Genomic DNA, 16038 nt, shown 5'->3' on the forward strand with positions numbered 1-16038 from the left:
TTTTGGGCATTTGTAATATTTTCTTAGAAGTCAAAAAGAAAAGAAAAATCAGTTAAAGTTGAAAAATGATTTTAAGAAATAATTCATGAATACATTTTAAGTCAAAATGGCTTCTTAAAGGTAAATTAATATATGCATTTCATTTAGATACATTTTCACATTAAAAAAATATCAAAAATGAGATTATTATGGGCTATAAAAAGGACGGATATTTTCAGATAATTTTTTAAAACCCTTACATAAACATTTTATTTTTTGATATATAAAAAAAATAAAATGTCTCAAAAATAAGTTTTTGCTATGATGATTATGCATTATCATATATCAAAATAATTACATTCCTCAAAATAATTTAATTGAATATTCATTAACATTATAACACAAATGAATTACATTTCCTTAATAGATTAAATTTAAAAACAATGTTTTTTATAATCAGATATGTAGTGATATTTTCACAAAACAAATAAAGTTACTAATATTAACAAGTTTTATTAAATTTATATATCCTATTTTCATAATAAAAATGATTAATGCAAAATAATTATTAATTTTGCATCAGATAATGTACATTATTTGAAACACAAATATTTTTTTTCTCAAACAATAAAAATTAACACAAGCAAAATGGTGGGCTTCATTTCTATCAACAGCTGTTGATATATTTTTGCAAAAACATACAATTGTATGATTGCCTACAAATAATTTCTTTCAAAAATACATATATATTTCAGATATAAAATAGTTTCTTATAGTTGCTTTAAAATGGTAAAATAATCTGCTATAATACAGCAGGATTCTTTCTCAAAAAGAAAATAATTATCACTATAATTTTTTTTTTTTTAAAGTAAATACATCACAATGTTTGTGCAGCTCTTAAATTATTAAAAAAAAATTATTTGCAAAAATAGAGTAATCCTTTGTTGAGATGTAATTAAAAAATTCAATTTACTTCTAAAGAATTACAAACAAAAAATTTCAAAACAAATTGGTAACAGGAAACACACAAAAAATGTAAATTTTAAGAGTTTTTAAACATATATTTATTTTAATTTATTTATTTAAGTTATTTTATTTTAGCATAAATATATCAGAATAGATAATAAACAGCTTTATCTTCAGCATGTATAAAAAAAACAAATCTATATTCATCCTCTTAATCAAAAGATGATGAATTAATTGATACAGAATTTCATCAAAATGTAAAAATTTTTTTAATCATTTGAAAAAGTTCTTTGCTATTAAATGTTTGCACAAAATGCTGCACCAACATTTCCAAATAGCAATAAAAAAGATACATACAAAAAAAAATTAGATAAGAAAATGTATTAAAGTTCCTTTTCATAGTAGATTATATAAATGTTAAAACAATAAATTATACATCTAAATAAATAGATGAAAATATACATTAAAAAATTGTTCTGATCAAAAATCCTTTATATTGATATTTTAAGTAGTAAATAATTGTTTAATTAAGGAGGAGAAAATCTTATATTCTTAGTTAAAGTAGAAGTAATACATGGCACTTGTTTCTTTAAATGCATATCAGCATCATGAGGTGTAAAACTTTCAAAGTCATAAGCCACTCTGCGGTTAACAATTGTCAGCAGCTGAAGCAAATCAACATCATAAGCATATTTTTGTAGCGTGGCACAAAGTGACTGGACAAACCAGGAACCATTAGTAGTATTTCTCCACGAATAGAATCCTTTAAAAAATAATTTTATCAGATTAATATGTTGATATTATACATATAATTTGTGAAATAAAAATATTACAGTATTAATTCAACTAGTCTATACAGGATAAATATGACTATAAGTGACATAACTACTTCAAGAAATTTCATTTTAATGCAGTTTTTTTTTCTCCTTCATTTTGTAAAATATTGACTGTTGAAGGATTAAAATAATTTTTACTAAAATATATTTAATATTCTTAAATGAATTAATATTTATTTAGGACTATTTATATTGGTGCAACAGTATACTTTTCTCAATTCTATCAACTTAGATCGTTACTAAATTATAATTTTTCTTATTAGATAAAGAACAAAATTGAAATGTATGAAGTCAAATATATTTCTTAATTATATATCTTTCTTATAATATATATATATATATATATATATATATATATATATATATATATATATATATATGAGTTTCCAACAATATATTAAATATATAACAGTATTCCATATTCATAATTGCTGTCTAAAATTTTAGTGAAATTCTTTTACATTCACAAAAGAAAAGCAGGGAGAATTCCTTCTAAAAGAATATTATTTAAAAATTGTACATCTGATGCAGATTAATATATATGCATATTTCTAAATAATCATACATTAAATCTGTAATGAACAAAATAAAAACTTTAAATCAAATTACATCAAACCAAAAATGGAGTAAAATGAAAAATTAAAATCCTTTAATTATTATGCTTTTATTTTCAAAGATCAATTTAAAAAAAAAAAAAAAGCAAGCACATAAAGTGATGATATAATTATAATGTTATTTTGATAACTCAGAGGAGATATCAGAATAACAATATAATTATATCAACATTTTAGTTGAATTGGATGTTTCTTTCATCTTTATATTATTAATAACTGAATAAAAATATAAAATATTTTCCATGAATTTTCTATCTCCCCAAAATATACAGAAATTAGAAAAACAGATAAAAAAAAATTTGACCGAAGAATACAACTTTAATTTAAAAGAAAATGTACAAAAAGAAACTCACCAGCAACTGTAGAATAAACAATCAAGAAATCAGCATGAGTAGGGATTCTTAAAATACGTTTTTCATCTCCTGAATCAGCAGATTCTTTCTCTTTTACATTTACTCCACTATCTAGCCTATCTCCTTGGCAAGCCTATAAAATAAAATTGTCAAAAGTAGATTTTATGAAACATGTATCCTTTTTCTTTTCTTTCTTTCTTTTTTTTTTTTTTAAAGATTTAATGCATAATAAGTGAATGCATTCTTAGTTATACAATATCCAAACGAAAAAAAAAAGCTTCATGTAACAGATTTATTCATATATGTGTATTTCTTACTCATTTCTTAACATGTTTCCATAATTTGAAATAAAAATAAATTATAGGCTTTTTCTGGCATGAATGAAATTCATATAAAATATTTTTTTAGTCTAACAAATTAAAGAGATAAAATTAAATTGTAGAATCTGAGCAAAACAATTAATTCAGGGACAATCTTTTGAAACTAAGGTAGAGCAATACATAATTAGGAATTTTACGTAAGAATTACTATTTCTATTCTGAGGGAATAAAAAATACAAAATGATTATTAAAATTAATTTCCTACCTTTTTATTTTAAGAAGAACAAATTAAAAGTTCAATAGATTACAAAACACATATGAATATATTACACTATTCAGATAGTCAAATTTATCAAAGTAAGTAAAATAAATAAAATAATGAAAGATGTTTATTCCAATGATGTTTGATGATTTGTTTTATCAGTTTGAATACACTAGACTTTTTTTTTTTCTTTTTCTTTTCTTTGGTAGCAAGAGATTGTTGCAAATCTTCCTTACATTAATATTTTCTAACAAGAGCAGCAACTTGAATCAAAATTCCTAATAGTAAATTCAGAATTTAAAGGTAAGGAATTTTTTTAACTTTAGAGGAAATCAAATTGCTGTTTAAAACTTGGAGTCCTGTTATTTAATGATATAAGTTAACTTACATTACAACAAATAACTCCAGATTTGAAGAAACAGAGAAGAAATTGAATAATAAGATAGTTTAAAATATTTTTTTAAAAAATTCTGTAATGATTGGATTTAATATTAATTATCAGATGAATAAAAATTAATAAATGAAAATTGTTTTGATAAATTGTTTTATGTACCTTATATGGAAATATCAAAAGTCTAAAAAAAATTATTTAATACAGTTTAAAAATATCTAATAGGCACTACTTATAGGAACAACTAAAATTTTTTGATGAACATATTAACCAGTATACAAGAAAATAAACAATTATATTTTAAGTATACTGGATAATGAACACATTTTTTAAAGTAAAATCCACTCCGGATATTATTGAAAATATAAAAATTTTAGCACAAACTGTTTAGAGTCCACAAACAATACCAAAACTCAATCCTTCTTAAAATATGTTTCTTAGATATTTTAGGAATAAGTGAGGAGTAGAGTAAATCAGGAATAATTGAGAAATTCCCAAATATTACTATTTTCCCTCTTTATAAAATGAGGTAATTCAAAATAAAAAACATAAAAAACTATGGAAAGATCTTTTAATTGTTATTCATCTAATAATTCTATTTTCTTTTCATTAATATATTAGCAGACATATACTTTAAAAGAAATATATATATATATATATATATATATATATATATATATATATATATATCAAAGTTTATACAAAATATGACATTGTAGATAATTCCTTTTCTTTTAAAACATAATATCAATGTGGTGTTTAAAAAATTATGATACTCTTCAATATATCTCAATTAATGAATTCAATTTATAACTGGATACAAATTTTTAAAGTCAATATCAATTCCACTTTCATCTTATTCTCTTCTAAAAGTCTTTCCTATACCATCATATTTTATTAGTATCAAAATTACAAATAATGATTTTGTTAATATTTATTGTCTAAGATTTTTTTTTTTTTTTTTTTTTCATATCCTTTTAACTGAAACATATAACATACTCTGTATCAATTATAGTGATCAATACGTTAAATCAGAATTTTAAAGGGACTGAACAACTTAGTAATTTTATTGTAAAAGAAATAGATAAATAGAATGGATGAAAGTATTGCAGAATATATCCATATCCATTTTTATTTCATTGAACCATATGAATATTTTTAAAATTATTAGAACAGCACTGTAATTTTTCTACCAACGCAATTTTTACTTACCTGAATAAAAAATATTTTTGGTTTCCCAGCTAATGAAGGACATGCATCACCCCGAAAAGGTGAAAAAACATGCTCCGTTTTATAGTGACCATCAGAACCATACAAAATGCCTTGTTCTCCATGACTCAAAATACAGCATACAAAACAGCTATAATTTGAATGATCCTCTTTCCCAACTGAAATAGTGCATAACATGACACAGTCTATGGTTTTATTTCTTCAATATAACAATAATTATAATAATTATAACAATAACAATAATTATAAATATTATATACCTAATGAAAAAAAAAGCTGAGGATGGCTCAAATTGGCATTAACCTATGAATACTAAACTTAATTCAGAACATAAATTTCAGAAAATTTCTTTTAAAATATCAAAATTAAAGTAACTGTAAAATAAAAATAAATAAAAGTTATGAAAAAAAAATACTGTCATTAAAACAACTTTTTTACAGATGACATTAAAAAATTTCAGCAACTTAAAAAAAAAATATTAAAAAATGAAGTTTACTTTTGAACTATTTGCATTGCCACAAAAATAATCAAGGAAAGAAACAACAACAACAAAAAAAAATCAATATCAGGCTAATAAGTGATATATGCCTGTAGAAAATCATTTAGAAATTTGGAAAAATATATTGATTTCTTAAATAAAGAGAAAAAAAAAGAAAAAAATGGAAAGCATTTTGTTAAACCTGAAGAATGGAAAATGTAACTGCCCATAAAATGGAGAATAAGTATTAAAACATAATATAGATATTTTAACCAATATTGAAAAAAATATTTATAAACAGCCGCAAAAAAATTACCTTTTGATAGTTCTCTTTCAACTTCTTTACATTTTAAATCAGTGAATAAAGTCACATCAAAGCCAAGTTCTCTGAAACGACAATACAAACGAGCAGCATCGGCATCTGTACCATTTCTTACATTTAAACGAGTCTGAGGTTCAAATATCTGTAAAAGCAAAATTTTTGAAATATTATTTATAAGATATTAGATAAAAAAACAACAACTATTTAAACCCATCTATGAATTACTACCATTAAATATCTACAAAGAGATAAGGGAAAATAGCAACAGCAAGAAAATTATAACAATACAGAGTAATCATTATTTAAAGATTAATTAGTTATCTAATATTTTTTTTAATAATCATTGAGTTTCTTTAAATGTGAGAAGTGACAGAAAAGAAAGTAGCCTCTTTTCATAACACATGGTTCATGGTCAAAATTCAAATATTGAAAAAAATAAACTTTTATAAGGGTAATTAATTTGTAATTACTTTAAAAATCTATTAAAAATATAGATAATATAGCAAATATTTTTTAAAAAAAACAGCAAAATATTGTCTGAATAGTTGTATATTCTAAAGATAATGGTATATGATAAGTCAAGATATTAATTTTAAGTACATATATTTATTTTTTCCTGCAAAATAAGAAGAAAATAAGACTTAATTCTAATAGAGAAGAAATTTCAGTATTTTTATGTTATTTTTACAGCAAATATTGTCAAGAATGTTGGTCATGAAATAAATTTTAGAAATCATATGTAGTGATACTTGTCAAATAGTAAATTGTCAAAATGGCCATAGCATTATTATTGGTAAGAAACTATAATACTTTTCTGTTAGTTCCACAATATATTGTAAAGTTGCCATGAAATGTCTTTTAACAAATAGTAAGGTCATTGGTACATTATCGTAACAGTTCAAAATACTAATGAGATATAACTTTGTAAAAAAACATTCTCAAGATCACAAACTTAACAACCCTCTGATTAAAATATTTCCATTAATGTAACACACTACATTTCATCCAACTTACAGAGATCAGTTCCTTATGACAATTTAGTTGCTTGAAATAACATATCAGATACTCGATATATGCCTAAATCACACAACAGAACACAAATAATGATTAATAAAGAGCCATTAATATATATTGATAGTCTTACCTTTCTTATCTTAAAATTATTTCAAGGGCTGACCTAATACATATTGGTCATATTGCAAAATAAATTAATGCAATATGACCTAATACATATTGCATTAATTTATTTTGTAGTTTATCAGTAACTAAACAGAATTAAAATTTGCTACTTCTTTTTGGTGAAGCTGTTTCGATATTAAATTATACCAATTCATAAAAATGTTCACTTACTTTATGGTTGAAAATTAAACATTTCCCTATTTTGCCATATTTCATGGAATAATCTTCACTATCAAGTGAACCAATTACAGATCCACTCGCACCATGAGCTTTTGTTTTCCTATCAGATAATAAAATTGATAATAAGTAATTGAGAAAACATAAATAGTTGTAATAAAAAGAAACCATATAGAAGAACTAAATATCTTTAATTCATGAAATAGTAGATAGGAAATTTATAAGATAGCATGAAATTATTTTTCAATTTTAATAGTTTTTATAACAATTCTTGGGAAAAAAATTTGGCATGCACTTTGGTTAGTAAATTTGTACTAACTTCCTTCCAATTACTTTGCACTTTTTCACCTTTGAAAAAAAAGAAAGAAAGAAAGAATTAGCAATGTCAAATTACTATTAAAAAAAATCAGCCATTTCACCTTTTTGAATCTAAAATAAACTCTTGGCTATGAAAATTCACTAATGAGATTGAAGAAATCTGCATATGTGAAAGTTGGCATACACAATAACTCTGCATAACTTTCTATAAAAATTATTTCTCTGTATGATAAATACCATCGCATTTTTCAAATAATTATTATCTCAAATGATAAACAGCCAGCCAAATCTCAAAATTCACAAATGACAATATTGCAAATATCACTTCCTAGATTAGACACTGAGCTTTATAAACCATACAATATTTAAAAGTATAGAAATTTTATGATGAAACGGCACCTTTTAGAGTTCTCACTTTTTTACAGTCCTCTCAAATCATAACAATGATCATCCAAATATCTCATTAATTGGAAATTTCAGGCTTTTAACATTGTGTGGCACAGTCTTCCATTACATAGGACACCTAACTTTGCTTTCTTCTAAAATTGCTAAATTCAATTATAAATGAAAAAAAAATTCACTTTTAACTTTTTAAAAAATAATAGATGACCATTTAAATCAAGCATATCCATAATTTTTAGTTATAGTGCACAATGAAAAAGCCTATTTTATCAAGGAATTTGTTCGGGTTTTTTAAATAAAAAATTGTTGGAAAATTTTTTTAAATATTATTTTGTTGGTTGTATCTTAAATTATTTACTCTACATATTTTAAAATTTTTTTTAATGAGAAAGCATAATAGTTGGATAAAATTAGGAGTTCCATTAACTGGAATGCTATGATTGAAAGAGAACACCTGTGTCTTCATTTCTTATTCTTCTCTCTTTTTCATGGAAAATAAATTCAATTCAAGGAACCTTGTTTAGGAAGGTTAGAATTCTTTGAAATGACCAACCCTTTCTCTGGACTTCTGAAGTTTTTTGGGGGATTTTTACATCTTTGGTCATCTTTAATTAAGTCTCCTCTTTATTTTGAGTTTCACTAACCTTAATTTTCTATAACTGTGTAAATATTTTTAATCATATATATTATAGCTTGTTATTATTTTTAAATATAATTGTAATTATTTTATTGTAAATTAATCGTATTGAAAATTGTATGAAGAAATTTGAAATTAATTGTATCGCAGAGATCAACTAAGTTTTTTCGAAACATCAAAAAATGGGTTGGAACAGTAAATTTGAAGCAAGTCTCTTTGTGGTGCACCTAGGATCATGTTAAATCTGCTACATACATATAGTGTTTAATATTATTACAATTATTCAAATACAAGAGATTTTAGCACTTTTGTGCTTCGCTACAATGCTCATTTAGTCACTTTTCAGGGCTCTAACAATACAGTGTTTCAACTGATAAAACACCCACAGAATCAAAATGGTGAATACAATCTTTGTGAAATTAAACCTGTGTACTCCTTTAGGCCTAAATAGATCATCCACAACTTTTTTTTTTTTTTTTTTTGTCTGTGTTTAAAACTTAAAGGTTAATGCATTACAAAGGGTTAAACAGATTCTTTATATTATATCATTTAATTCTAATCCCAACTTAATTCACTTAAAAAGAGAGAGTGGAAAGAGAGGCTGTTAATATAAAATTTTCCAAATGAACATATTTAGATTGAATACAGTACATTGAAAATATACAGAACTAATCATAAAGTTTAGGGATAGATCATAAAGTTTAAAGGATTCTAATCTTCAAATTCCCTTGACAAAGTTTTTGTTATTCTTTTTCTTGGGTACTATATTATATGCTCTACAAGGAACACTTTTTTTTGTTTACAGAATATCTTTTATAAGGTAATTGCAATTATACCGAATACTGTTATTCAATATGAACTTAATTAATTATTGATCTTTAGCATGAGCATTTTGTTAATGCATAAAATAAAAAATATACCCAAATATCCCACGAGCATCAACATCATCATTCAGTGAGGTGTCGGCCATCTCTTCAACAATATTACCTAAATTAATAAATTTTTTGCTAAGTTAGCACTCCAAATATATATAATTAAAGAGCTTAAAGAAATAAAATCATTTAATTACTTGGATGAAAAGTTTTATCAAATATATAAAATTAAGTAACAAAAACAGGTAGCTAAAAATATTATAAGAAGCAAAAATTTCTTTTTTTGGTTTTACATTCTACATAAATAACAAACACAATGAAGTTTTTTAAAAATGTAGATAAGATTTAATTATTATTATAATAGTTAAAATATAAAAATTTTACAAATATATAAAGATTTAACAAAATGCATATAATAGCTACACAAATGTCATAATATCATTTTTTTCCATTAAACAAAAAGGAAAGAAATTCATATCAAGAATATTTTTGTAATCATTATTCTGAAATTTACAATAAAAATATTTCTATTAATTAAACAAAAATTTGAAGCTGCTACATATTTACAAGCAATTTCCTTCTGTAAAATGAAACTAAATTATATCTTAAAGATAATCCCCCCCCCTCCAAGAAAAAAAATAAATAAAAAATAAATTTACCAAGTTTTTAAAATGCCAATAGTAAAATATTAGCAATCCAATTTTAATTGGAAATAATTAAATTTCACCATACAGAAGCACTTCAAATGTCTGCTAATGCTTTCTTATCTGCTATACATTAAGCTTAAAAAAAATAATAAAAGGCAAAGAAAGTTGATTTCACTTTTAGTTCTCATAGTGGTGGTAATTTATATAAATGCTAAAAATTTTCCTAACAATAGTACACTGTTATAAATATAGGCAACTATAACGGAAAATTAAAGTTAAAAGAAAAAAAAAGCTAATTTGAAGGCTGGAAAAACTAGCAAACATTATAAAGAAACATTTATTGGGTATTTAAAAAAATCTAAAATTCTACAAAAAAAAAAAAAAAAAAAAAAAACATTATAAAGTTTGTAATATTTGACATCAACTGTTTTATATTAATTTTTACTTACAAATAATTAATGATAAAAAATTAGAGGCATAAATTAGAAAAATAATATTGCGATAAGTATTCAACGCATATATCACGATGTATTAAGAAAGCAAGAGATATTTCATCATGCAAAATAATAATAAATAAATAAATAAAAACTAAATATCTGCTAAAAATGAATATATTTAAAATATCATTAAAATAGCAATGACAATGATTTTTTTCTCAGTAAACTGAGTTAAAAGTTAACTGTAAAATGAAATAATTGTGGTTAACATCCCCAAAATGCGTAATGAACATTGTCATTGTACTTACTTAGACTGAAATAGCAAGTAGTTTACTAATATTTTGAATTCGTATATTCACCATAAAACTATTTTAATTTAAAGGGCAGAATAATCAACTGCCATACAGGGAGAATATTTTCCAATCAAACATAAAAATTCAGTAATTAATAAATTTGTTTTCACATCGAATATTAAAAAAACAAAAACAAAGAAAAAGAGGAAACTGATAGAGATCTCAGACAAATATAACAATGAACCAAAAAACAACTGATATTGCAGTGTCCGTAAATAAATTAATAGATAAAAATAATCGTTTATCAACGTTTTAAATTAAAAACAAACTTACTCATTGTTTATCTCTTTAAAAAAAAATGACTCAGATGTATCGACTACTTTCTCCATGGAAACCGGGAAATTTTCCAAGAACCGGAAGTCTGTAAAAGTATTCAATTAAACTAGCTGAAAATAAAAAGCCAGTTATCATAGTGGTCAAAAAAACATTCCTTGCCTAACTAATAATTCATTTGTTAAAATAATTAATTAGAAGTTCTCAAAATTATTAAAAATTATTAAATTCATTATAAAATAAAAATAGTGATTAAAATCAAATTTTTATTTGCAAATAAAAATATTGCCACATATATTTGATGCACGATGATTTTAATAACACAAATACTAGTGATCAATACTTTTCAAAAAGGGGTGTGATTCAAATCCTTGACATGATCTTACTGGTGATATTTCGATTAAAAGTCTTGGATCACGATAGAAAGTAACAATCGATACGATCTGCCCAATGAAAGCTCTCCAACAAGAATTCAATCATGCAATCTGTGAATGGGTTAAAAAGTGAACGGACGGTTATTCTTAGAATTATCATATCATTGAATCGCATGTCACTGAAAGTGTAGCTATTACAGGAAAGTGTTCATAATTGTGAAGTCACCGCTCCGCTGAGTTTCCAATGAAGACCATTTCTAATTGCTTGTGACATGACACTCTAATGGCATACATTCTTTTCACTCTGCAGGCGCCATCTATTGGCAGAATATAGAACTAAAGTGAACATTTTAAAGATATTACTTTTTTTTATTGAACTTTTCAGAAAATGGTTTACTCCAATAAATAAATTAAATTAATAGTTTTGAAAAAAAATTAAAATTAAGAAGTAAGCTGAAATAGATAAATTAATTCAATCACACGTTACTTAAAATAGTATATTAAGTATTAATTATAATTAATAAATTTTATATTAATAAAAATTAATAATTTTTAATTAATAATATAATTTAAATAACAGATATTTGGAACGAATATTTAAAAATAATAATAGTAAAATTGTTTGTTATTCAAAAAATCGTGGATTATGCATCTCTAGCTTACTTATTATTTTTGATTAATAGGAATATTACCCATTTTATTATTATATTTTATGCCCTTTCTTTTTATAGATGCCAATGTATTATGTATCTCTTAATTATTCTCATCATTATTTTTCACTCATTACAAATAATTATAAGATTTTTTTTCCTTTTTAAATGATGCAAAAATTTTATTAAGAGTTAAAAGAACGAGTTATAATGATAAGTACGCATAAAATCTGTTGCCGTGTAATAGATGTATTCACATTTGAGATATCTGAGATATTTGAGACTGAGTGGTGTGCCTCTCAGAGATCATCATCGAAATTTGAGCAAGATTTAAAGTTAGAAAATTCATCCAAAAAGAGTTCTGAGATCTGCTTAAAAACGGGATGTATATCTATCTGAGTTATATTTTAAAACTAATTAAACCAACATATTTCAAAAAACCATTCTTTAAACCTCATTATCTTATTATTTAAGATGTAAACTTGAAACTCACAATAATATATTCAAAAAACTTTTGTAATTTTATAAACATTATCATAACTTAATTTGAAAAGTTAACAATTTTAGATTGAAAAAAAGGGAGATGAGGAGAAACTAGAATTAAAATAAAGGCAATTTTTTAAAGAGAAAGTTGAGCAAATGGAGTTTTTTTCATCGATTTGAAGTCAAATTCTTTTATAAACTAGTAAATTATTTGCAAATAACCTGTTTTCATTCTATAAAATAAATGTTTATCTATTAGAAATCTAAAATAAGTAATGCATAAATAAATAAGTCAGGATTAAGCATTGATGGGAGCCTTCAGGCAATACGTATCTTAGGACTTCCTTTCTCTTATACAAGTTATAAAAAAAAAAGGTAACTTTCTATTGATTCTATTTAATATATATATATGTTTAAAAATACTATTTACTACAAAAAAAAAAAAAAAATGGAAGAGTATTTAAATTTGATTTGCTTTCAAGAGATTAACTTCTGCATCTCTTGAATAAAAAAAGTTAATTTAAATTTAAAACTAATTTTTGGTTTAAAAAAGTTAGAAATAATTACAATAATTTTTATTTAAATAATCTAATATAAAATTCTCTAGAGTCGTTTGTTTGTGAGTCCATGGATAGCTGAAAATAATAAAAATGACACTGATCAGGAAACATATTCTGGAAACAGAAAGAAATATTTCCTGAAATTTAAAAGGTAGTTGATAACATTTTGAATACATTCGAGACACTTTTCTAAATTAAAAGAAAGCATTTCTTGAAAAATAATGCAAAAAAAAAAAAAAAAAAAATCTTGCGTTTATTCGCAAAGTTTAGAAACCCTAGGAGTTAGTTACTTATTTTGATTGCTTGATAATCCAATCTTAAAGATATTTTCCTATACTTCTCCAACTGATTTTAATTCAAATTATTTATTTTAGAAATGTCTAAAATATCTCTCATTGTTGGTAAGCTATTTTTCAATTGTAAAACTCATTAATAATTGTAATTTAATAAATGACTCATTAATTATGAAAATAAAATCATTTTTTATTTCGTCATAAACTTACAATTTTTTACAACAATCCTGCGTTTACTTCATTTATTTGAATACAATCACTCAATCAATTATCAAAAAAAAAGAGGAATATGCATAAAAGGTGGAATAAAATGGCAAAAGAAATGAAGTCCATAAACTTGATCACATGAAAAAAAAATGTATTACATGATACAGGCAACATTTTGATTCATTCATCAGGTCTTCTATTAAACAATTTATCATATGTAGTTATTTTTTCTAGATTTTAAAATATTTGATTATTCAATACACTTTTAATATATAATAAATCCCAAAAGAAAAGAAAAAAACAATGTAATGATATGTATGACATTTACATTCTGTTGAGATGCTCTCGAAATATAGAGTTTTTATATCATTTATAAGGGCAATTTTATGCATCAATAAAATTTAATACAGTAAAATCTGGAGAGAAGACTGAAGAGATATCCACATACATGTTATATTTTTCAAAATAAAATATTGATCCTCTTTTACAGGGAAAATAACACACCACTTCGTACCATTAGTGCTCTAAATTGAATAAAGAGCCCACAGTTTGCTTCATAAATTAGGAAAATTGAGGGAAAAAGAAATTTTTCTACAGTTCTTCTAAATTGTAAATCGAAATAACTGAGAGTTATTTGAAGGAATACACAGATTTACATAAACTGAGAACACGGAAAAGAAAAGAATTTTTAAATAAACTTTTGTAAAACAAGATCTTTGTATTCAACGTTTTACAGTTCACATAAGTAAGTACTTTTCATATTAAAATACCAATAATATGCATAACTAATTAAAAAAAATCTTAGTTTATTACGTGGAAATAATAATCACGTAATTTTAAATGCATATACTTCTTTTTAATCTTAAATCTAAAAAAAAAAAAAAAAACACGTGAAAACATAAAAACAATACAGTTTTAATTTTATTCCTAAATTTATGTTACAAGGAGGAAAAGCTTTGAGAATCAATCATTTTTCTATTTTGAGACATTCATAAGAACTGGATCACTACTAAACGTTTATGAAGGTAAAAAGGTGCTTTTGAGGATCTAAAGAAAGTTAATCTTACAAGTTATTAATCATGCTTAAAAACATCACACAATAAAAAAATTATTCCTTAACTATAAAATACTTGATTATTATTTTTTAACTTTAAATTTATGGATTGTTATCTCCAGTTGCTTAAGAGATATGAAACATGTTAGAGACAATTAATTCTCATTTTTCTAAAGTCAGACTATAGAAAATGGAAACAATACAAGAAATATTACCATTTGAATCGCAATAACTTGTAATATAAAGAATATTTATAAAATACAACCAGATTTCCTATAGCTATGTGTGAAAAAGAAAAATTATATTAGCTTCGTTAAAACTTTTATATTATCAGTCACTTGAGAAATTGATTTTAATAAAATATACAAGATTGATAAAAAAAAATAGATTCACAAGTAAACATGGTTTTACATTTTGATATGACAGAAAAAATTTGTCTGTGACCATAAAAATATCTAAAGAAAAAAATATGAAAAAAAATTTCTTATATATCATTAATTTACTATATATGATGAGCATTATTAAAGCAATTCAAGGATTTAATTTGAAAATTCAGGCAAATTCTATGTCACTTACGAAATTAATTGCAATAAATTACACATACAGTGGATTTCTAGAATATACAGGATTGATGAAAAAAACATTCAAAATTACACAGAGTTCAAAAATTTTGCTTTTATATAACAAATTTCTATAAAAGAAAATAAAGATATGAAAAAAGTTTACTTTTATTGCATTTATTTACTATATATGACAACCATTTCTAAAACCAGCATTTAATAGAAAAAATCATACAAATTATAAGACACGCGATATTAATTGCAATATATTAGATAGATTAATGAAAAAAGATATTCACAAGTATACATAGTTAAAAAAAATTTTATCTCCTGATAAGACAGAAAATTTTTTTACTGTGACTATAAAAATAATCGTGCAAAAAATTGACATGAAAATTACTTTACATGATGAGCATTACTAAAACAATGCAAGGATTAAATGGAAAATTTTTGAAAAGTCTTACTTTACAATAAGCCGATTGAGTCATATATGTCTTGAAATCCAAATAGAGCACTACTTGTGAACAATAAAGCACAGGTATCTTCATAGTTTTTATCAAGATAAATGTCAAATCATTTAAAACATTTTTCTAGGTTCAAGTATGCTCCAAGTTTTCTAGGCAGTCCAATCTGCTTAATACCTTCCGGTATATATTGTCTGTTATTCACCAAACATCTTCTGATTGTAGTCCTGCAATACTGCATCAGTGAGCGGGGCTGGACTTCTGAATCACCTTCATCAATTGCTTGTCTGTAAAAAGTATGTAAATCTGGAATACTTCTACACCAGAAGGTTTTTTTAAAAACCAGA

At 23.8% G+C, this 16038-nt stretch overlaps 1 protein-coding gene across 2 annotated transcripts; it reads right to left on the bottom strand.

Annotated features, from left to right (window-relative positions):
- Window positions 1-467: 467 nt before the first annotated feature.
- On the bottom strand, window positions 468-11128 carry LOC129981467 (caspase-3-like). Of its 2 annotated transcripts, none has more exons than XM_056092313.1 (7): window positions 11047-11128; window positions 9385-9451; window positions 7102-7210; window positions 5746-5893; window positions 4934-5109; window positions 2749-2881; window positions 468-1708 (listed from the first exon to the last, which is right to left on the bottom strand). In XM_056092313.1, the coding sequence occupies exons 1-7, from the start codon at window positions 11048-11050 to the stop codon at window positions 1473-1475; spliced, it is 873 nt and encodes a 290-aa protein (XP_055948288.1). In that variant the 5' UTR covers window positions 11051-11128; the 3' UTR covers window positions 468-1472. The 2 variants fall into 2 exon arrangements, with proteins under 2 accessions (XP_055948288.1, XP_055948289.1); XM_056092314.1 differs by lacking the exon at window positions 11047-11128 and adding an exon at window positions 10729-10927.
- Between the last annotated feature and the right edge of the window lie 4910 nt (window positions 11129-16038).

Source organism: Argiope bruennichi, chromosome 8 (genome assembly GCF_947563725.1).
Source record: "Argiope bruennichi chromosome 8, qqArgBrue1.1, whole genome shotgun sequence".
Classification (NCBI taxonomy): Eukaryota; Metazoa; Arthropoda; class Arachnida; order Araneae; family Araneidae; genus Argiope; species Argiope bruennichi.

Excerpts from the sequence above, each read along its gene's own strand:
- LOC129981467 (XM_056092313.1), bottom strand. Across the intron at positions 5,894-7,101 it reads GTTTAATTTTCAACCATAAA|ATATTTGAACCTCAGACTCG; the intron begins GTAAGTGAACAT and ends TTGCTTTTACAG. Across the intron at positions 2,882-4,933 it reads CAAAAATATTTTTTATTCAG|GCTTGCCAAGGAGATAGGCT; the intron begins GTAAGTAAAAAT and ends TTTATTTTATAG.